The sequence below is a fragment of the Gigantopelta aegis genome, chromosome 8, assembly GCF_016097555.1.
Source record: "Gigantopelta aegis isolate Gae_Host chromosome 8, Gae_host_genome, whole genome shotgun sequence".
NCBI classification, from domain to species: Eukaryota; Metazoa; Mollusca; class Gastropoda; order Neomphalida; family Peltospiridae; genus Gigantopelta; species Gigantopelta aegis.
Genome location: NC_054706.1, coordinates 40245442 through 40270830, shown reverse-complemented (window position 1 = coordinate 40270830; position 25389 = coordinate 40245442). Strand labels below are relative to the sequence as shown.

General features: G+C 37.1%; 2 protein-coding genes across 2 annotated transcripts; one reads left to right on the top strand and one right to left on the bottom strand.

Moving 5' to 3' along the window:
- Positions 1-2745: 2745 nt before the first annotated feature.
- Positions 2746-19737, top strand: LOC121379199. The gene is made up of 14 exons (XM_041507697.1): positions 2746-3208; positions 6524-7077; positions 7540-7669; positions 8334-8579; positions 9122-9324; positions 10306-10381; positions 11854-12033; positions 14113-14220; positions 14998-15164; positions 15590-15739; positions 15977-16037; positions 16743-16810; positions 18021-18080; positions 19057-19737. Exons 2-14 carry the CDS (start codon positions 6544-6546, stop codon positions 19156-19158), a joined length of 2085 nt encoding a protein of 694 aa, XP_041363631.1. The 5' UTR covers positions 2746-3208; positions 6524-6543; the 3' UTR covers positions 19159-19737.
- A 340-nt stretch (positions 19738-20077) lies between these two features.
- LOC121379662 lies at positions 20078-21466 on the bottom strand. The gene has a single exon (XM_041508310.1). It carries the CDS (start codon positions 21464-21466, stop codon positions 20078-20080), a length of 1389 nt encoding a protein of 462 aa, XP_041364244.1.
- Positions 21467-25389: the final 3923 nt, after the last annotated feature.

The following is a 25389-nucleotide window of genomic DNA, read 5'->3' as shown; positions in this document are numbered from 1 at the left end:
TGTCAAAACACTTGTATGTTTTAATTAAGTACTGCCCTTTATGTCAAAACACTTGTATAATGTTTTAATGAAGTACTGCCCTTTATGTCAGAACACTTGTATAATGTTTTAATGAAGTACTGCCCTTTATGTCAAAACACTTGTATAATGTTTTAATGAAGTACTGCCCACTGTTTCAAAACACTTGTATAATGTTTTAATGAAGTACTGACCACTGTTTCAAAACACTTGTATAATGTTTTGATGAAGTACTGCCCTCTGTTTCAAAACACTTGTATAATGTTTTAATGAAGTACTGCCCACTGTTTTTGATATAAATACAGCCCCTACCGCCCACTGTTTCAAAAAAGCCTGTATCATGTTTTGGTAGAAGTACGGCCCACTATTTCAAAACACCTGTATCATGGTTTGGTGGAAGTACTGTCAGCCATTTTTAAAAAATGAGAGTACCGCTCAATACTTTATTTGAATACATGTATACAGATAACTCGACGAAATAGTTCGAGTTTCAGTGAGTTCGAGTTTTCGAAATTCGTATAGAACACCTCATTTCTAGCTGGAACAGCTACAGAATTATGAATGTTAAAATCTGAAACATCCGCCATCCGCCATCCGCCATCCGCTGTCATCAAATGGTTTCATGCTCACCACAAGACAAATGTTACCTTTCTGTGACCACATACTCAAAAACTAAGCGTCCTTTTTTGGCTCTGTTTATAGGACTACTGCTACTTGTCTTCTTCAACTTGAAGGATATTCGTTTTAACTTTGAGTCCATTTATCTGTCAAGAGATGCAACATCTTGAGAAAAGGCTCGAGTTCTGACCCCACCAAGCACTCGCGCTGTGCTGTATAACTCGTCATAATGCCCCACGAGATAGACAATCTTTCCACTCAGATGGCAGAAAATCGGACTGCAGCTTATCTAAAAACACTAGGTCGTAACATTTTCTAAAATAATCCTTAAAATCACTTTTTGAAAATGACTAATGTTGCCATTCAGAAAATTGCGTTGAAATCACCCTCATTTAAATAATAACCAAAACAACACACACCTGGTGATACTGTCAATGTCCACACACCGGCCTCAGTGGCGTCATGGTTAAGCCATTGGCCATAAGACTGGTAGGTACAGGGTTCGCAGCCCGTGCCGGCTCCCACCCAGAGCTAGTTTCAACGACTCAATGGATAGGTGTAAGGCCACTACACCCTCTTCTCTGTCATTAACCACTAACAATTAACAACTAACCCACTGTCCTGGACAGACAGCCCATATAGCTGAGGTGTGTGCCCAGAGACAACGTTATTGAACCTTCATTGGATATAAGCACGAAAATAAGTTGAAATGACATGATGACCATACAATGTTCTGCCACTGTGCTCGTGAGACGCGAGGAGAAAGAGAGGCCTGCGATGAATTACTGCTGTGACATTGACCACTGGGTGACATAGATCTAAACCTCGGTTAAATCACTTCCTAAAATAATTAGAGGGCAGTTTTAAAAAAGACAAGTTCTAGATAAAAAGGGAAACTTTCCTCTTGGGCCTGCTAGGTCCCGCCCTAACTTACTATATCCCTTACGATATTATAGATTTTTAAAACAGTCACTTTGCCATACTTGTTCAGAATAATGATGTATGTGCGTATATAATAAGCAATCTGATTAAAATCAGCTCCACTGGTTAATTACTAGACCAGTAGAGCTGATTTCAATCGGATTGTATAAGGTGGACGTTATAGTGTTCTGGGAACTCAACCTAACTATGTGGGCTGCTTGTCCAGAACCTACGTGCATTAATGACTGGAAGAGAGATACACAGAGAGAGAGAGAGAGAGAGAGAGAGAGAGAGAGAGAGAGAGAGAGAGAGAGAGAGAGAGAGAGAGAGAGAGAGAGAGAGAGAGAGAGAGAGAGAGAGAGACAGAGACAGAGACAGAGAGACAGATATAGAGTGACACAGCGAGGATAGAAAAAGAGGATAGAGAGAGTGAGAGAGAAGATAAAAAGAAAGAGAGAGATACAGAGAAGTGACAACAGGGAGAGAATAGAGAGGGTGAAAAAGATATAGAGTGACACAGAGAGAGGATAGAGAGGGTGAGATAGATATAGAGTGACACAGGGAAGGTGAGATAGATATAGAGTGACACAGAGAGAGAATAGTGAAGGTGATATGGAGTGAAACTGAGAGAGACAGACAGACAGACAGACAGAGAGAGAAAGAGACAGACAGACAGACAGAGAGAGAGACAGACAGACAGACAGACAGACAGACAGAGAGAAAGAAAGAGACAGACAGAGAGAGAGAGAGAGAGAGAGAGAGAGAGAGAGATTGTTTTCGCCACAAAGCTTACTCTATAAAGAGAGAGGATAGAAAAAGAGAGAGAGGGGGAGGAGAGAGAGAGAGAGAGAGAGAGAGAGAGAGAGAGAGAGAGAGAGAGAGAGAGAGAGAGAGAGAGAGAGAGAGAGAGAGAGAGAGAGACTGTTTTCGCCACAAAGCTTACTCTATAAAGGGCGGATTTAGCTCAGTTGGTTGAGTGCTCTCATTCATCTGATTGGGGGTTGTCTCGTTCCAACCAATGCACCACAACTAGTGCTTTTCTGTCTGTGGGAAAGTGCATTAAAAGATCCCTTGTTGCGTTAGCACACATTTATCGGGTTTCCTCTGATGACCTATCTGTCAGAATTACCAAATGTTTGACATCCAATAGCAGATGATTAATTAATCAATGTGCTCTTGTGGTGTCGCTAAACAAAAACAAGACGAAACAACTCATCTATAAAATGTAATGCGGAAGATCTAGAAAATACAATGTCATGCATTTGAATTAGTTTTCAGCTACCTTAAGACCAGTTCGCTGGTCTACTAGGAAGTAGGATATCACGATACTGTAATGTATATCTCAAGTACATCGATATAGGTATGACCACTTCTCGTATGCTTTGTTAGGCAGTGTATTTATCGCTATAAAACATGACCTATTATTCGGCTGAAAACTTCCCCTTGAAAAACCAATCGGTGGCTTGCGTCAACTTCCTGGTTATTTTTAGTTGTGCCACGCAGATAATCACAATCTATTTGTACTTAGAGTGTATCGACGCACAATCGTTTGTTGAAATCTGGTTAACACAACATATCACCTGTGAAGTACTGCTGTTTACATTGGTGTTGCAGACGGATGTAGGGTGACCATCGTCTAGACGTCCAGTAGGTAAGTGTCTAAACATTGAAGTCAGTGTTGTTTTCTTTCAACACAGTAACTACGAGCGTGCATTCAATTAAATGTTGTTTGTTGATCTGGGTAACATTTAAACAGCTATATAGGGTTGCAAACGAATCACTACGGTACGCATTTGTACATGGATTACAACTAATTTTGTGGGTAGAATGATGGAAATAAAGGTCTCAGGTTAGCACATTTTGCCCGAATATCTATAATTTTTGCCCGAATTTGAGATTTTTCTTTAGCACTAGGGGCAGTAGCGCACTGCCCACCCCCACCCGTCTCGCACGCTTATGTGTTGGTGTGAGGAAAGACTATTAGTTGACACCTCAGCACATTTTAATGTCGGACTGTGTGGTGTCTAACATGGGAATTTGAACACTTGATCCACATAGGAAACCCACTTCGGACACGCGGAGTACTCTTACCCAACATCAGCAAGGGATATTTTATATTCACATTCTTACAGAAGACATACATACCACGGCCTTTGATGTATTAAGACGTGAACAAATCCGCCTGTGGAGACAGACAAATCCCTCGACCCACCACACCGCAGGCTTCACCACTTAGCTACACTGTACTCCCAAAGTATAGGATGTGTGCGTGTGTTGTTCAATATAAACTGTACATGCACGTTATACTCGTCAGAACAATCATACAACTGTGTAGAAATGTCTCGTGTCGCAGGCACATACCTACACTACAGAACACACACACACACACACACACACACTCACAGAGGGGGGAAGAGAGAGAGAGAGAGAGAGAGAGAGAGAGAGAGATTAGAGAGAGAGAGGAGAGAGAGAGAGAGAGAGAGAGAGAGAAAGAGACACGAGAGAGAGAGGGAGGCGTGAGGAGAGACACACCACACACACTGACACACACACACTGACAGAGAGAGAGAGAGAGAGAGAGAGAGAGATGAGACAGATCCTCTCAGAGCCGGTGGAGAGGAGAGAGCACACAAAATAACACACACTGACAAGACACACACACACCACAGAGAGAGAGAGAGAAGAGACAGAGAGAGAGAGAGAGAGGGGAGAGAGAGAGAGAGAGAGAGAGAGAGAGGAGAGAGAGAGACAGAGAGAGAGAGAGATAGATAGACGCACACTCATACATTTTATTATACATATATATATATATATATATATATATATAGATTTTACAATAAGAAAATAAAACAAATCCTCTTTAAGTAACAATATACCAAATAACATTCGGCCGGGTCAAAGTGATCCATAATATTTTGATAGAGCTGTTAATACCGACTGTGCTTCTACTGGTGATAAATGTGACAGTATTTGGCGTAAAAAAGAGAGAGAGAGTTTTATTTAAACAAAAAATGTATGCTATATAGAGTGCTATAAAATCATCGTGATATATCAAAAACAAACCGACAAAGATTCTACTTTCTTCAGTTAATACCGGCGGGGGGGGGGGGGGGGGGGGGGGGGGGGGATGCGTAGTAGTATTACTATTTATGGTTCATGGTTTGATATGTTGCATGTAGTACGTTTAGCCACACATGTTAACATGTTGCCCGGGGAAACCTGTTTGGTATAGTACGATCTGTAAGGACGATCTACTTTGACAAAACGAGAAATTAGCTCGTCACACACGGGTGCCTAGCAGTTGATTGAATCTTAACGCCATCCGCTTACATTCATTGAAAAATCGACAGCTAAACATTTCTGTCTTGGACAGAACTCTTTTGCGAGGTCAGATATTGTGCCCTCGAAAGGCGTGCTTAACAGTATTTACCTGGCAACACGCCACAAATCATTACCCATGTAGGCCACCTGCAATACAATCTATCTTGAACCAACAGTAAACATGTATGGGTATTCCCCTTTATTTGTCGACTTGGGCTCCAAACGTGTGTCTATTCTTAAACACACTCAAAGAGCAATTACAGCTCATCAGTCATGGAGAGAGAGAGAGAGAGAGAGAGAGAGAGAGAGAGAGAGAGAGAGAGAGAGAGAGAGAGAGAGAGAGAGAGAGAGAGAGAGACACACACACACACACACACTAAAACTCGATGCATGGGCAATGTGTTTACTGGGGTGTGAAGCTTTAATAGCACATCAAATCATTTTAAGATTGTTGTGAATTGATACTTCTTTTCAAAATTTTATTAACTATTTGTGAGGAGTATATTAATACGCAAATGACCCAAGATAGGACGAACACTGCAAACTTTTGACCGTGTGAAATCTGTGTCTGTCTGCATTTAATATGCTAATTTGTTATCTTATTTACATATAAATGTCACGAGAAAAGTAGATTTCTATACAGAGCGCATTGGATGTGTGACTCATGTTGTAATGTGACCGTCTTATAACATGCGACATACATATCCAGTCGTGTTCATTAAAGAGACCATGTTCAGTTTGCTTCCTTCCATTGTTTCTAACAGCCTTTTAACAAAACAATTACGTAAAACACAATTTCTTGTGTAAAATGTTTCTATTAGTGTACCCTATGCATTAAGACAAGAAGCAAATTATATATTATAATGTGTTTCTTGTCCTCTCCCCACCCTCTCTCTCTATCTCTCTCTCTCTCTCTCTCTCTCTCTCTCTCTCTCTCTCTCTCTCTCTCTCTCTCTCTCTCTCTCTCTCTCTCTCTGCTAGCTCGAAAAACATTTCTAGAGAAGTGCTGGAAGTTCATATGACAGTGAACATAGATATATTTAGCACTGACTTTTAAAACTAAACTTACTAATTATATAAAACGTTCTGTCTGTGGGAAGATAACTTTGATAGTACTATTATTTTATCATATTGCTACTACATGTACTACCAAACATAGCAACAAACCCCCGGAACGTAGCTCCGACTCTCACCATCTAAGCTAAAAACCTGTCACCTAAATGTATAAAATTTGTGTGTAGTTAGACACAGTTATCGACACAATCATATTATACGATAGTATGGACTGGCATGTGATAAGCGGATAATTCGTGCCCTGGATATTTTTAAAGAAGAATTTATATCAACCTCGGCCAAAACCAAAGGCTCGATAAGTATAGATTTATGTTCCCAAAGTACTTAATTTTTCTGTTTTGCATGCAATGAATAATTGTGAGGTCACAAACTATTAGATTTGCCAGAAATGAACGTTTTAGCAGTAAATTTCAAAACATGAGTAGTTCATTGAAAAGCAGGCTGTAATGGCCAAACATATTTTACACTGTGTAATAAGCAGGGACAGTGCCTTTAACAAAGCATCAGTTGATATGTTCGGTATATTAAACTACTCGTCGGGAATGGTCAACAGCGACTGTCTTGTTTTCAGTACATTGAAGAGACATCACCATGAAGACCCACTGCACGATCCTGCACGCCGATGACGCCAGTCAGTGGTGCACGTATGTCAAGAAGCTGTTCGCCAAAGACATGCGACAGAATCTGAGCATCGACAGCATCAACATCGACGAGCTGGAATACGAAAACCCGCCACAGGTAGAGCTGGCCGTGCGCAACTCCTACCTCGTTATCGTCCTCACATCGCCGGACATGACGACGTTCATCCTCGACAAAGCATCGTGGTTTCTGCCTCTCGTGAGCAACATCTCTCAAGGGACATCACTGGCGATACTTTTGTGTTACGTCAGTGTCGAAGACTTTAAGAATTCCATAAAGGACACTTACGGTGTTTTAGTAGACAAGAGGTGTGACGTGATTGCCAACGATCCGAAGGAAAACAGGATCATTGTGGCGGAGTATATCGATATTATTGACAAAAATGAACAGCAAACGAGAAGACCAACGCCCAAAAAGAGAAAGGAACGCTTATCTCCACAGCAGACGTCCATCGTGAAGGAAGTATCTCCAAACAAAGTCTACCGGGTTTGTAACATTCTCTATAAGTTGAATGCGGTCCAGGTTTTATTCGGTTTTATTATTTATTGTTTTACACATTATAACCACCAATAAATAAGGGGGGGGGGGGGGGGGGGGGGGGGGGGGGGAGAGAGGGGGGGGGAGATAAAATACTAAAAAAATAAAATCTATCAGCAACAACCGTATTGGCATTATTTATCATTTTTAAAGAAAAATCATGTTTTGTATAGTAGATACATCATTTTACTATATAAATCCATAAGACGTTTTATATCTTTAAACAAATAATTTAAATAACCGCGATTACAAACAATGCTATTCGCTATAAAAACATAACGCTCACTATTTAACATCGCCAATCTTTGTACCAGAGGCAGTTCGTGTTATTTTCTGTCAAAAGTCCCTTAAAATTAAATAGTTTCATTTGAACATTTGGTTGTCACATGGCGTTTCACGGTTTGATTCCAGGCAAAAGAACACGTCATTGTGGCCTGTTCCACTCCGCTAGAAGGTACGCTGCAGGTGGGATTTGTAGGAGACTCAGAAGTATTCCACACCAAATCTCTGAATCCATATACATTCCGATTCAAAACTCCAAGTAAGTCAAGTGGCTTGTGTGTGTGTGTGTGTGTGTGTGTGTGTGTGTGTGTGTGTGTGTGTGTGTGTGTGTGTGTTTGTGTTTGGTTTGGTTTGGTTTGGTTTAGTTTTAGGTTTAATTTCAGTTCAGTTCAGTTCAGTTTTAGTTTTATTTATTTTAATTATATTTATACGATAAATCATATTTTATGCACTATAAAATTAATATTTTTATTGTTTACTATTTAATATATCCCACAACTACATATTTATTAACTATGGAAACCAGTCGAGGTGCAAACGTACGCTTATAATGATAACTGTTACATGTTAATAAAAGTTTTAATTATTAATCTGTACAAGTATTTGGCCACAATACGATGGAAGTTTTGTTAGATGTATATTTATACTTACCTTTTCCAACAAAAGTGAATCCTAAACGAACAATTCTGAGTTTAAAGTTATATGCTTTCATGAATATGTACTAAGTCAGTGATGTACATGTATATGATACTGTAACCACATTTATTTACAAAATACTGATACTATAACATTGCAAAGCAACAACATTGACATTGCACTTTAGTAAAATACCATCAGCTATTACAGCTTTTTTACCATACGGTGTCAAAAACAGAAAAGGTACGTAGATCAGTGGTTAGTTGTTGTTGTTTTTTATTTCGCAGACAAACCTCCAGGTTCGTACAAACTCCAAGTATTTCAAGATGGAAAGGAAATCCACCAGCAGCCATTTTACTACATGTCTCCACATGAAAGCGCTTTTCAAAGTGCCAGCTATCTGCAGCAGGTGTTCAAGGTGAAGGACACTGAAGGGTTAGACCACGCCTTGGTAGACATCATGGAGCGGAGTTTGTCCGAAGACGGCAGCTTGACGTTTCTGTTTCAAAAAATACAAAACTGTGTATTAGAAGGTAGGAAACTGTTCGTCAATCAGTACTTGCAATGCACAATATTAATCATCTTATTTATTTTGTGATACGTTATTTTTGCTTCTTGTCTAACCTACAGGCCTTCGTTTTAAGTTGTGGGTTTTTTTGATGGGTTTTTTGTTTTGTCTTAAGTACATTTTTAGTATAGAATCACATGACACTTTTTTCTGTTTGTCTTTATAAATGGACGCTCGCTCGATGCGCGGTCTGTCTGGGATCGATCCCTGTCGGTGGGCCATTGGGCTATTTCTCGTCACAGCCAGTGCACCACGACTGGTATATCAAAGGCCGTGGTATGTGCTTCCGTATAAGATCCCTTGCTGCTAATCGGAAAGAGTAGCCCATGAAGTGGCGACAGCGGGTTTCCTCTCAATATCTGTGTGGTCCTTAACCATATGTCTGACGCCATATAACCGTAATTAAAATGTGTTGAGTGCGTCGTTAAATAAAACATTTCTTTCTTTATAAATGGAAACTTATAAAACGATTACACTGCTTTACAGTTAGCGGGTTTTAATTTTCAGGAACAACTAAAAGTGCAGCTGAAATTCCAACTCTACTTCATTTTGCTGCTGCTAATGGTTTGTCGGAATTCTGTGCATTGTTGCTCGACGTTCCTGGATCGGTTGTGGCTTTCCAGATAGAAAATAACTCCGGATTAAATCCTTCAGAGCTGGCAGATAGCAGGGGACATCATGAGCTAGCGGAGTTCATTCGAGATTTCATGGCAAGTTGTATACATTAGTAAAAACAAATGTTACAGTCACTACTTGCAAGAATAATAAAATAAAAACAAAGGGTCTAATTAACGAAGCCCGTTTTTCTTAAACGTAGGTGTTTAAGAATTGCAAATGTATGTAAGTGAAAACCAGGCTTGGTAAATTATTGGGCCCAAAACGTTTAATGAGCCCTGTATTATAAGTGTTTGAGGTTTGAAAGCCGCTAAACCGATTTCTCTCACACTAACCACTAACAATTAATCACACCTGTCCTGGGCAGACACCTCGGATAACTGAGGTGTGTGCCCAGTACAGCGTGCTTGAACCTCAATTGGATATAAACACGAAAATCAAAGTACATCAATAGGTAAATTCAGACTATGTTCGTCACGTGATATGTTACGGATGGGAAGTGAACAGCAAACCTTTCACTACACTATATACTTGTTTAATAGTACTCCACAGCTATTTGTCCATACAGTGGGTATAGTGAGTGACAGGAGAAACCTGCCATACAAGCGACTCTACACGCGCGCGCGCGTGTGTGCGTTTTCGTGTGAGTGTGTCCATGTGTGTGTGTGTGTGTGTGTGTGTGTGTGTGTGCGTGCGCGTGTGTCAGTTTGTGTGTGTGTGTGTGAGAGAGAGAGAGAGAGAGAGAGAGAGAGAGAGAGAGAGAGAGAGAGAGAGAGAGAGAGAGAGAGAGAGAGTGAGTGAGTGTGTGTGTGTCTGTGTGTGCGTGTCTGTCTGTGTATGTGCGTCTGTGTGTGATTATACCTCATCCTTGTTATTCGAGGAATCCGTTGAGTGGCCAAAACTGCATGTATTAAAACAAGCCACGTAAGACTTCAGGATGCAAAATCCATTTTAATATAATAAACCAATGCTTTCTTTATTTGAATAGCAATCGTTTGGTGGAAGATCGTCATTGCATGGATTAACTCTTTATATATATATTCTGCATTTGTTAATTGTCTTAATTTTCCTATTAGGAAACGAAGGCCGTTTTGACGACGTGCGACATGTACATTAGAATGGCACATGGGAATGATGGCGATCAAATTGAATGTAAGTATTCTAAATGCTTATATTCTTACAAAGCCTGCATATAAAGAAAACAAACAAAACAAAATAATCAGACAGACAGGCAAACATACACAACAAACAAACAAACAAAAGACAACAAACAAACAAATAAAAACTCCTAAATAACAACAACATACATATCGAAACGAATGAAAGAATGACTGTTTAACGACACCCCAGTACAAAAATACACATCGGCTATTGGGTGTCAAAGAAAAATAAGTACATGAATATGATTTACATTAGAAATAAAAAAAAATAAAAAAAAGTAATAATTATGTAAAACCACAGTGTTAAGTTGTGAGAAAAAGTAAATATAATACAAAAGTATATATATACCAGCCTCGGTGGTGTCGTGGTTAAGCCATCGGACATAAGACTGGTAGGTACTGGGTTCGCAACCCGGTACCGGCTCCTACCCGGGGCGAGTTTTAACGACTCAATGTGTATGTGCAAAGCCACTACACAGACTTCTCTCTCACTAACCACTAACCCTTTGTCCTGGACAGACAGCCCAGATATCTCAGGTGTGTGCCCAGGAGAGCATGCTTGAACCTTAATTGGATATAAGCACAAAAATAATTGAAATGAATGAATGAAGGTAAGTATTTGTATAGAAATTTAAAAGTTCAAAATCCAAACTGGAAATGGAAATGTATGTTGTATACTATGTACAGTAAGTATACTAGTGATGCAATGTCAGTTTGACCCATCGTAATAGACAACTTCCTGCCACTTAACACAACGACATTGTTTTTATCTAAATTTTAAATGTTGATGTTCAAGCGTTACATGGCATTTATTTTAATTTATTAATTTATTAATTAATATATTTTTTTGTTTATTTAATTTATTTGTTTACTGTTATTATTATTATTTTAAAATGATTTAATTTTCTTTTTATTCAGTTAATTATTAACATATTTTTATTAATATATTTAGTTAATATAATTCGCTATATATTTGTATTAGGTGATTTAAGGTGATGCTGTATCTGTCCCTGGATACATGGCTACTTTTAAAATAGGGCGTCATACAAAACGTCAAACTGCTGTATCAGTGAGAACCTACTCAACATATATCACAGTAGGCCTACATACGTACTAAAAACAATGGTTCACGACCAACATTGTCTCTTCCTACAGCCCATTGTCTTTTTCAAGGACGAAATACACTTCTGAAACACTTTTTGTTTGCGAACCATTTGTGCGGAATGTCATGTCTGTATTACATAGGTTTTTTTCCACTGTGTAACTTCAAAAAGTAGGACGGCTTTTTAAACTAATCCGATTTATAGTTTTTACGTTACTCACACACCAATCTAATTAGTTTTGACGTTTCCTTACAGACGATATCTAATTAGTTTTTACGTTTACGTACAGACAACATCTAATTAGTGTTTACGTTTATATACATACAGTATCTAATTAGTTTTGACGTTTATTCGCAAACAGCTAATTACATTGCTATGGGTGGCATCGTACAAGACGGTGGTAACATGGAAGAACCTTACAGTACAGCGGAAGACATCAGACTGGCCAAACACAACACTCGTCTAACTCCAGCGCGGACAGCTCCGGAAAAACCTAAGCCACATCTACCTCCAATTCCTTCTCGTGCGCGAACCAACTCAGGTAAATGCAGCACAAACAGACAAACAGTGACCAGGCTACAATGGGTGGAATTTAGCTCAGACGGTACAGTGCTCGCCGCAGATGCTTTAATCATGTGTAGGATTGCTAATCGAAAAGAGTAGTCCATGAAGTGGCGACAGCGGGTTTCCTTTCTTAATATCTGTGTGGTCCTTAACCATATGTCTGATGCCATATAACCGTAAAATAAAATGTGTTGAGTGTGTCGTTAAATAAAACATTTCCTTCCTTCCTCGTGTCTAGCATGTCTACGAGGTGCACGTGCAAGTGTCTTTATTTTAATCAGAGCCTACACTAGAATTATCGCATATCGTGTCTTCTTAGCATTCATGGCACTGACCGGCCTCGGTGGCGTAGTGGTTAGACCATCGGTCTACAGGCTGGTAGGTACTGGGTTCGGATCCCAGTCGAGGCATGGGATTTTTAATCCAGATACCGACTCCAAACCCTGAGTGAGTGCTCCGCAAGGCTCAATGGGTAGGTGTAAACCACTTGCACCGACCAGTGATCCATAACTGGTTCAACAAAGGCCATGGTTTGTGCTATCCTGCCTGTGGGAAGCGCAAATAAAAGATCCTTTGCTGCTAATCGGAAAGAGTAGCCCATGTAGTGGCGACAGCGGGTTTCCTCTCAAAATCTGTGTGGTCCTTAACCATGTGTCTGACGCCATATTATAACCGTAAATAAAATGTGTTGAGTGCGTCGTTAAATAAAACATTTCTTTCTTTCATGGCACTGAACGCGGACAAACGTGTTCACGTGACTAAACACCCGCGTTTAGGTCTGGTCATCACTATATAATATATACACGACTGTATGGGGAAATTACATGTGACTGACAGATAAATAGCTTTCGTAAATTCCACCCTTTATATATGTGCTACTGTTGATTACTCTAAATTGCAAATAAATGTGACCTGTTTTAAAACGTATCTTAACGAGCTAAAACGAATTGTATACGTTTTTAAACAGCAAAGTATAAGATGCATTGTACTTAACGGACACGAGTGTAGTATTCTATTTCTTAAATATCATCAGAGTTAAAGTTAAAGTTTGGTTTTGCTTAACGAAACCACTAGAGCACACTGATTTATTACTTATCGGTTATTGAATGTCAAACATAATTCAATGTCGTTAAACAAAAACAAGCTTTAACTTTTCCTCTTTTCTGTTTCTCTGTCCACTCCACTTCTTTGTAAACTTGTTTCTGTTTCTCTGTCCACTCCACTTCTTTGTAAACTTGTTTCTGTTTCTCTGTCCACTCCACTTTTTTGTAAACTTGTTTCTGTTTCTCTTTAACCTGCAGTCAGTAACTGACCACTTTACGTTCAATTAATTATCAATTATTATTGTCATTGCTACTACCAGTCATGTGTGTCCGTTATCCTACTCCATATGAATGTATCTGGTTTAAATTTGTGGGAAAAGGTACTGGCGACCAATCCTACCGCCATAAAAAAGACGGAATAAATATTGTTTAAAACAATAATAAATATGTAAACTACATGTACCTAAATTAGCAATTGTTGCCAAAAGATATCGAAAAGGATTACCATCTATTCTATATTATTAATATTTAATAGTATGAATACACTCGAGATTGCAGCTTAAAGGGACAAAACCTAGTTTTTAAACACTAAGGCATATTGTTCACCTAGACCCTAATTTCGACCCATAAAAATGGACACTAAGTTTGGTTAATTTACAAACCTGTAACAAATTTGGATACAACAGAGTGAAACAAGAGTCTGTGACGTTGAAATACCCTTAAAAATGGACTAAAACGCGACTCCATAACCGTTACTTCTCAGACGCACGTGCGTTTTTAAAAATATGAAAAATGAATTTTTGTGGTATTAGGAACGCCAGGATGACCAGAAACACTTCGATTGTACGGAAATGGATAATCTAAACACGAAAGTATAAGTAATGTTTGATTTCAGTGATCAAAACCGGCTCCAGTAATGAAAAACATGTCTTAGTGTTTAAAAACTAGGGTCTGTCCCTTTAAGTGTTATTAATTACATGTATATATTAACAATGGTGTGTGTGTGTTTTTAGCTACCACAGAGCCAGTAGTAGTACGACCGGGTCCCGAAGAAATCGCAGGTGACACATTATTAAAGTCTCAACGAGCTGCTGATTTCATGGGCATGTCCAAGCAAAATGGTGAGCCATGCTTAATGCTAGACTTTTAATTTAGTCTAGTTTCTTTTTGTAAAGGGTGAAACTGATATTATATTAGTTTACTGTTAACACAACATAGGTGCGGGAAACAAGTTTAGACGCTCTCTCAAATCAGAAACAGGACGTCGCCGAATTAAAAAAAACTCGTGTGTACAGTTTTGACGATTTTTACTTTTTTATTCTTTCAAAAGCAGAAATCTTTTTTGTTTTTTGTTGTCAACACCTCGTACATGTCCAGGTAATAGAAAGTATCGAAAATGTCAAATAAGTAAAACACGTATTTGAAAACCACTGTTTATCTGTTATAAAAACCTCGTATCTACCAACTGATTATTTTTATCCTTATCATATTTCAACCTTTTCTATCGGGTAAAGGTAACCAAAGTGTCTATATTGTATATATGTACATATTATGTATTCAACTGGTGGTCAAGGAAAAGCTATCATATCAGAAAAGAAGTGTAGGCCCACTAGGAATTTCCGTATTTAAGGTTCAAGCATAAATACCACTTTCATTAACTCTGTCACTTAGTGCTGCAATGTAATCAGATACTGCGTCATCCGAACTGACAGGGAGCTCTTGGAACGAACACTGGACGCGAATGTCGGCTACTCCAGTAACTATTACATTGCTAGATATAAACACATAATAATAAGTAGGACATCGGTAAGAATACTTTGTCGACATTTGTTTGTATATTGAAATAAAACAAAATAAATTAATATTAAAAAAACCCATCTTTTGTGTTATTCAAATAGGTACTACAAATTCTGCAGCATTCGGGAAGTCGAATCAAGAAGAATTAATTCAAATTATGGAGTCTGTGAAAAAGGGAGACTTCAACACAGATGATGCGCTTAAGCTGTTCAGTGACTGGAAAGAAAAAAATAAGGGAGAAGAATCAAATTCGTTCAAGAAAAAGAAGGTTACTTTAGATTCTTTGTTTGCAATAGGTTTGGGACGCTGTAACTTTCTTACCGCAAAGGTCTTTTACTATGTTTACGTATAACAAAGTTAGAATTCTGATTAATTTTGTTTATAATGTATACGGTTAATTTGACCACAATAATATTAAAATTAGTGTCATCATCAATCATGACTTATAGTCGGTTTACACCAACTGGTCAACTTTCAAATATGCAATTGATTAGAATTCTATAAACTTATAGTCGATTACTTATCAAAATGATACACAAACTAAATTAATGCATTGGTTTAGAAAAAACCTAGTATAAGTCAACAAACTAAAATAGTGCATTAGTTTGATAAACATCTACTGTAACTGAACAAACAAAATTCGTGCAGTAATTTAGAAAATACCTACTGTAATTGTTTATCGGACTCCTGCAGGAAAACCTGAAACAAATGCGTAAAAACTACTCGAAAATCTGGCTTGCCACAGAAACAACAGCTGATGAGGTTTACAACCGAACTGGGGGAAACCTGCTTCAGCGAATGCTTTCAAAGAAAGGCACCAAGAAACGACAACCACGAATATCGGTGAGTATATAATATTTTTGCCAGGATTGTCTTCTAATAGAAAATAATGCCATTTTAAAATTTGTATGAGAAAAAAGATGATATATTTATTATACAATATTATATTATTACTCTCTAAATTCATTCATTCATTGCAACTTATTTTCGCACTTATATCCAGTTAAGGATTTTCGTGTATTCTTATAAAACGTGATAGCCATTTCTTGTACTTACCTTGCAATCCATTTGTACTTGCAGGAACCGTATCAAACCAGATCACCAAATTCGTTAATATCAATACGCGAGTCTGAAAGATTCAGTAAGTTATATTTTATAAAGTTATTCATCAAATATACAGGATAAATATTTGTTTGAGAAATCCTCAACGCTTGCTCTACCTGGTGAAGGAGTTACTCACCTGGACATCACCTGTCACTGAGATTCTCACCTGTCACTGAATTACTCACCTGTCATTGCGTTTTTTCACCTATACATCATGTCATAGGGTATTGTTAGCATTTATGGGGCGGGATCTAGCTCAGTCGGTAAAACACTCGCTCAGATTTCATTACGTCGTAGGATCGAATCACCTCAGTCGACTCATTCTATTCTCTTGTTGTTAGTTTTTTGTTCCAACCAATGCCCCACAACTGGTATAACAAAGACCGTCGTATGTACTGTCCTGTCTGTGTGAGAGTGCATGTAAACGATCCCTTGCTACTAATGGAGAACTGTAGCAGGTTTCTTCTAAAACTACCAAATGCTTGACATCCAGTAGCTGATGAGTAATAGATCAATGTGCTCTAGTGGTATAGTTAAACAAAACTTAACTTTTGTAAGCGTCTAACATAACAATGATTAAACATATTTGTAGTTTAACGTCTCAATTCAATCTGGCTGATAAAAAAAAACTTGTTCTTTGAGTTATTTAACAGATGGCAATATTCTTATATTAACTGGATTGCTTTTAATTATATATATATATATGTATATATATATACGAGAGGTGGTTTTGCTTTTGCAGGTTCGTCCAGTAATTCCTCGCGTGATAGCAATGCTAGTGGTGCTGATGTGTTTTACAGTGACAATGACGTAAGCATATTACATTAACTCATGTTTCACCGGTTTTAATTCTAAGTTGAAACAATAATCACAAACACACACACCCACGCACACATGCTTCAAACGTTTGTAACGTGCATCGAGAAAAATCCATATATATAAAAAAAATTGTGGTTGCAATCATAATGATACTGAATATAATGGGAATGTGAAGTCTATAGATGCTTGCAATGCTTTTCAAGCCACGAAAGTTGGTTTAGCATTTAAAATAAAATCTTAATTATACAATTGATAATAATAATAATAAACTTTATTTGCATTAGCCCTAATAGCCCTTAAGCATAATGTATACCGCATTGACATGTATACCGGCATAGTGCGCATGCATATTAATTTGAAAGATAGATAGATAGATAAATAAAATAAATAAATAATAGGTACATAATTATATAAAATTTCTTACTCAATAACCTATGATGTCCACTTTTGACATATTTGTTGATTATCTGCTCTAACCCATATTTAAAATAGGTACTTTTAAACTTCAAACTACTCCAGTAATATAACATGCTCCTTCACACGTATAAATGTATTTAAAATGCATTAATAGGAAATGTCACGCTAGCAATGTATATTTCGGTGACGTTACGTCAAAATAGGTCACACGGGCGAACTTTCATGTTCTAGTTATACACCTCACTTTCGGTCCAGATAATTATTGTTCCACTATATTATGGAACCAGACATCATATTATCAAAAACAAAATACAATAGAATAACCTGTGATGTCCAAACAGAGAGTCAGTGTTTTAAAGGTCGTGTATGCCAAGGCCACAGTAACACAATGAAATAAAAATCTATAATCATGGTAGGCCATTAATAGTTGTTGGTAAAACACGCTTGCTTAGGTATAAATAGTTCACGACTGCATTACTACAGAGTAGTAAACTTTAAACTTCCATTATCTCAAAATACCAAACGTGTGACATCGTAGATTATTCCCGTGCACTCTTCATATATATTTATATAGCAAAGTTGAAACTTTATAATTATTCATTTGCATGTACATGTACTTAATTGTACACAATATTTTTTTTTCAAAGGCTTTAGAACAATACAAAACTAACTGTCTTATTATTCTTTCATTGTTGTGATTTAACAATTCTAGAAATTTGATGTTGTTTTGTCATTGAGATAATGGTGTGTTTAGTCACGTGGTGTTCTGGGTTTTGTCTTACAGCACAGTGATGATGACCCAGCAGTCGTGGTTAGAAGATCATCAGCTGCCAGTAGAATGAACGTGAGTTGTTAGCCAGACGTTTACGTAGAGTTGGTGTGTGCAGTGTAGCTCATAGCAACCGGCCAAGGGTTAACATATCAGATTGTACTCATTTAACAGTACCTCGCACAACCCTACTCAAGTTAAGAGATAGGATAAGGGTTATGTTTAGGGTTATATGGTTATGTATAGAATAACAACTGGAATGTCAGGCTTTCTGCCAAAACATAATTTGAGGGTATGTAATAAAAACAAAGCAGATCATAAGTGCTCCTTCTAGATGGTTATGGGATTGAAATCTTTTAAAACTGGACACTGTATTTCATATACTTTGACCAATTTTAAACATAAGTTATTTTACTATAATCAGTCTAAAAATTATAAAAATGTATCCATTAATTTAAAAGATTTCGGGGTAGATACTTTTACCCTTCGTACCCTCTGGCAGAAAGCCTGGGTGTGTGCATTATTGTCACAGTTGATGACTTGGTTGTGCTATAAAACGCCACTTGTTACAAATCGATGAGTAGACCTATGGCAGCAGCGAGTTTCTTTTCACTCTAAACCATTGACTTATAGCCAGGCAGCTGAATTGTGTATCCAGGACGATGTGCTTAAGCTAAAATATTAAACAATCGTCAATTATATGTACAAACACGTTTGAGGTGTAAGAACTTCTCAATAGTGAATCCCACCCAACTACACTATACGTGTAGAGAATGTTCACAAGTCAAAGTTTCTGTTCGCTAGTTTTACATGAAAAACATAAATGAATTGTAAAGCCTGCAAAGAATACAAAACAAAAATAAATCGCCTTCATGGTAGGGAACAGAACTAAATACAATATATTAAGGCACATTTTGAACCATATTCACTTTCGTTTTTATGAAAACAGATACGCCTGATGGCAAAACGTCATATATAAAAGCCTGTTGCCGCCCACCCACTTATGTTCTTGAACTAAAAGTCTAAACCCTGTTCTCCCTTTCGTTTTCAGGATAAGAGAAATTCTCGCATGATCATGTTCCTCGAGTCAACAGAAAACCTAGATGGAGAATGTCCACCCCTGCCTCCTAGAACATACACACGACGACAGTGACTCGACATGTTTTACTGCTATTATACAACGACCTCATACCAAGTCCACTGTTAGTAAATAACGAGCTGATATCAAGTTGACATATGTCTTATTGTTAGTAAACAACGAGCTGATATCAAGGTGACATATGTCTTATTGTTAGTAAACAACGAGCTCATATCAAGTCGACATATGTCTCACTGCTATTAAATAACGAGCTCATATCAATTTGACACATGTCTCACTTTTAGTAAATAATGAGGTGATATCAAGTCGACATGTTTCGCTGTTATTAAATAATGATCTGATGTCAAGTCGACATATATCCCATTGTTAGTAGGAATGAGCTTATATAAACTCGACATAACGTGTTGTTACTGACCGAGTTAATATCGGCACGATTTTTGTCCTACTGTTAATATAAAATGGGTGAATATCGACTCAACATAGCCAACTGTGATAGGACAGGTACATGTATGTTTCTACTAAAAGACATTAACATTTTATAAGTTTGGCATGAATGGACAATTTTTGTATTGTTAAACGTTCAAACACCAACAGTATTATACAGAAATCCACATGTGTGTGTCCTTGTGTGGGCGCACGTATAGTTTCAGAAATGTGTGTATATATAGAGTATATATGGATGACATTGCAAATGATATAAGTGTATTACAAGTTCATATTTTGTCAGTTCATATGTTTGTATTATAAGAAATTGTTTACCCATTTAAGCGAAAAATGGACAAATCGAACAGCAAATTGTGTTCATATTCTTTGTGTTGTGCATATGTCTTGTGCAAGAATAGACCAACTGATATTTGTACATGATTGCTTTGAGTGTCAGTTCAAATGTGTTCAAAATATCCATGTTGTACAGATCCGGTGATTGACTGGATAGTTTGGATGTGTTCAAAACATCCATGTTGTACAGATCCATTTATTGATTGGATAGTTTGGATGTGTTCAAAACATCCATGTTGTACAGATCCAGTGATTGATTGGATAGTCCGGATGTGTTCAAAACATCCATGTTGTACAGATCCAGTGATTGATTGGATAGTCCGGATGTGTTCAAAACATCCATGTTGTACAGATCCAGTGATTGATTGGATAGTCCGGATGTGTTCAAAACATCCATGTTGTACAGATCCAGTGATTGATTGGATAGTCCGGATGTGTTCAAAACATCCATGTTGTACAGATCCAGTGATTGATTGGATAGTCCGGATGTGTTCAAAACATCCATGTTGTACAGATCCAGTGATTGATTGGATAGTCCGGATGTGTTCAAAACATCCATGTTGTACAGATCCAGTGATTGATTGGATAGTCCGGATGTGTTCAAAACATCCATGTTGTACAGATCCAGTGATTGATTGGATAGTCCGGATGTGTTCAAAACATCCATGTTGTACAGATCCAGTGATTGATTGGATAGTCCGGATGTGTTCAAAACATCCATGTTGTACAGATCCAGTGATTGATTGGATAGTCCGGATGTGTTCAAAACATCCATGTTGTACAGATCCAGTGATTGATTGGATAGTCCGGATGTGTTCAAAACATCCATGTTGTACAGATCCAGTGATTGATTGGATAGTCCGGATGTGTTCAAAACATCCATGTTGTACAGATCCAGTGATTGATTGGATAGTCCGGATGTGTTCAAAACATCCATGTTGTACAGATCCAGTGATTGATTGGATAGTCCGGATGTGTTCAAAACATCCATGTTGTACAGATCCAGTGATTGATTGGATAGTCCGGATGTGTTCAAAACATCCATGTTGTACAGATCCAGTGATTGATTGGATAGTCCGGATGTGTTCAAAACATCCATGTTGTACAGATCCAGTGATTGATTGGATAGTCCGGATGTGTTCAAAACATCCATGTTGTACAGATCCAGTGATTGATTGGATAGTCCGGATGTGTTCAAAACATCCATGTTGTACAGATCCAGTGATTGATTGGATAGTCCGGATGTGTTCAAAACATCCATGTTGTACAGATCCAGTGATTGATTGGATAGTTTGGATGTGTTCAAAACATCCATGTTGTACAGATCCAGTGATTGATTGGATAGTCCGGATGTGTTCAAAACATCCATGTTGTACAGATCCAGTGATTGATTGGATAGTCCGGATGTGTTCAAAACATCCATGTTGTACAGATCCAGTGATTGATTGGATAGTTTGGATGTGTTCAAAACATCCATGTTGTACAGATCCAGTGATTGATTGGATAGTCCGGATGTGTTCAAAACATCCATGTTGTACAGATCCAGTGATTGATTGGATAGTTTGGATGTGTTCAAAACATCCATGTTGTACAGATCCAGTGATTGATTGGATAGTTGTGGATGTGTTCAAAACATCCATGTTGTACAGATCCAGTGATTGATTGGATAGTCCGGATGTGTTCAAAACATCCATGTTGTACAGATCCAGTGATTGATTGGATAGTCGGATGTGTTCAAAACATCCATGTTGTACAGATCCAGTGATTGATTGGATAGTTTGGATGTGTTCAAAACATCCATGTTGTACAGATCCAGTGATTGATTGGATAGTCTGGATGTGTTCAAAACATCCATGTTGTACAGATCCAGTGATTGATTGGATAGTTTGGATGTGTTCAAAACATCCATGTTGTACAGATCCAGTGATTGATTGGATAGTCCGGATGTGTTCAAAACATCCATGTTGTACAGATCCAGTGATTGATTGGATAGTTTGGATGTGTTATCCATGTTGTACAGATCCAGTGATTGATTGGATAGTCTGGATGTGTTCAAAACATCCATGTTGTACAGATCCAGTGATTGATTGGATAGTCCGGATGTGTTATAGAACGGGTGTATGTACTACATGTATATTTCTGTTATTATTATAACTTGTTCTTATATGTTTATTTTTACTGGGAAAATATCCCTTTAACCAAAGTATACAGTTGTATGTATACAAAGCTTGCAATGCAAAAAGCAATTGATTGGTTTGTCTGTTTATTACCTATTTCTTTTCTATTTGTTAATTTGTTAATCTCTATGTTATATTTGGTTACTTAAAACGATTTCAATATTGATCTAAATCTATTAATTGTCCAGATGTACAGAGATAGTGTATTTGTTTTTAATTTATTCAAGTATTATTAGACAACTTCACGAACTATTTGCACGTGTAGCCATGTCTGTAAATATGTAAAATATATTGTCAAAACAGCTCTTGGAGCACGAAGACTTTAGAATATTGACCGTACTCACAAGGTGGAAGGAATTACCATACGTATTATGTTGTACAGGAACTATGGTCAAATCAAATCGAAACTGTGTTTTTTTTTTTTGCCCATCTACAGTTTCGTTTTTCTGTCAACTAGTCACGCAAACGCAATATTAGTACATGTATTTTGAAAATAAATATCAAATAACTACAAAGTAAAAAGGTTATTTTTGTTTGTATATAGTTTCACATATTGATACTTTACAATTTCGTTGTAAGTTTGTTGCTGTTTTTTTTTGTTGTTGTTGTTGTTGTTGTTGTTGTTTGGGTTTGTTTTGGGTTTTTTGTTTGTTTTGTTTGTTTTTGTTTGTTTGTTTTTTTGTTTTGTTTTTGTGGGTTTTTTTTGGGGGTGGGGGGTAGTTTTTAAGTGTGTGTGGCTGTAGAAGAGAGGAGGGGTGCGTCCTCCAAGATGTACAATAGCGTAGCGCCTAGTGCAGAAAACCCGAATGTGAAAGTAAAAGTAATGTGAAAGTAACTTATATAGGCCTACTTAGTTTCACATTAAATATGTAAAATATACTACAAAACAACAGAAATAACAAAACACACTGTAAAAATAGCCCAAGCAGTTTCAATTCTTCTCAATATTTTCAGCGGCAATTTATATGCATGTGATTTGTGAAAATATAGTCTTCACACATCACGAGTTGACATAAAAATCGTATTCGAAAAAAACACCATAAACTTGTATATTTATTATATACATATTTGAATCATGAATTTGTTCACAAAAATATAAATATGATTTCTATATTTTCACTGTAACTAAACTACAGTGAAAATATGACTTTTATGGTTTCTGTAAATCTATATATTCCATGTGTGTGTGTGTGTGTGTGTGTGTGTGTGTGTGTGTGTGTGCGTGTGCGTGTGTTTGTATAGCCAGGATTTTAGATAGGGGCAACAAACACTCTGTATGTATGTATGTATGATTTTTTTAAATTTAACACAGTAAAAAATTAAAAAGGGTCGATTGGGGGAGGGGCGGCATAGCTACGTCACTGTGTGTCTATATGGGATTAAGGATTGGATGTGATTGGATGTGAGGAACTCCCCGTGGAGATTATCTGTGCCAAGTTTTAAGTTTCTATCATCATTTGAAAGGTTCTCCCAGTTATCTGCTCTCCCAGTAGTGCTATTAATTGTTGCTCTGTTTTTGGGAGGGGGGGGGGGGGGTCCTACTTCGACCCAAATGTTTGCCACACTCACCACCAGAAACCCGTTTACCAAAACCTTTTTGTTGACATATATGATGAAGAATACAAAAAGAAAACAGGTCTGTATGGAACATCAGCATTTAAATATTTTGAAATATGTTAAATACAAATAATAATAATAATAATAATAATAATAATAATAATAATAAATCTTTATCTAAAGAAAGTTACAAAAATAGTGCACTGATCTCCCTTGTGGCCTTATATCTATTAAGCATTAAAAATTATTACTCTGCATATAATTAAATAAACAATGTAATAACAAAACACAACATAATTATCCTTCATTAAATGCATCGTAACTATAAGGTAAATACCCTGATGCATACATAATTAATACACAATTTGTTTTACATATACAAACAAATGTTATCACAACTTGATATAATCATAAATAAATAGAATTTAAAGAATTTAAAGTAAAGATTTTACTAAACATTTTCAAGAGCCAGTGTTGTTGTGATTTTTTTTTTTATATTGTCCTTTAAATGAAGGTAAGGATACACTTTTTAAAATAGAATCTGGGATTGTATTCCATGTTTCAACACCGGAATATCCGAAAGAGTGTTTATACAATTCAGTGTTGGGTCATGGCAATACAAGATTATTATGCGTTGCTGATCTCAGGTTATATTTATTAGAGCCTGATGATGGTATGAAATATTCACTTATATATGCAGGTGTCAGATTGTTCAACGCCTTATATACGAATGTACCCGTATGGTGTGTGCACCTATAATCAAAAGGCAACCACTGTAATTCCTTGAAGAGATCTGTGAAGGAGTTAGCAGTGGTTTATCAAGGATTAGCCTAGCCGCTCTTTTTTTTTCTCTTTTTTTTGTAGCTTTATTAATCTGTCAAGGTATGTTTTATTGCAGCGACCCCATGTTACTGACCCATAATCAAATATGGGAAGAATATATGCATTATAGTATAGAGATTTTGATTCTGGGGTGAGAAGATGATGTTTAGATGATCAACTTGTGTGTTCCAGCTAAGAGTTTAATCAACACAAAGTCCTAAATGATTTTGGCAATGAGCAGTTGATATAGGGTTATTATTGATATTTAGTTACAACTGACCAGTTTGGCCCAATTTATGCTGTGTACCAATTAACATACATGTACTTTTAGATGGGTATATAGACATATTACTATTGATGCACCAAGAGTTTACGGAATCTAAGTTTGTTTGTAACGTAACCTCTATTACAGACACATGTCTGTCAGATGTGTGTAATGTGTCATCTGCATACATATCTACACTGACATTTTGGGTAGATAATGGAAGATCATTTCTAAACATAAGAAATAAAATAGGCCCAAGAATAGAGCCTTGAGGCACACCAAATACTATACCCAATTCTTTGGAGCTAATATTTATAATTTGTACATGCTACCGAGGGGGCTATATATTCCTTACATAGTTTTAGTAATTTATAATAATACCTAACTGACATATTCACAACATCAACAAGTACGGTAATCATAAATTATCTCAAAACCAGGCGGAGTATGGAATTTTAAAATTTAATATTAATTTCGACGTTTTGCAACCACACCCTTACTGTTACGGATACTGATAGCTAATGCTAATGGGCCGAAAAACCAATCTGACTGAAATAATCTCTACTGGTCTACCAGTGATTAACCAGTGGAGCTAATTTTAATTAGATTGCTGAAAAACAGGCTTCTATTCGTGATTCGGTAAGAGCTCAAATCGTTTAACGGGCCTAAAACTTCCGCTAGACTGGT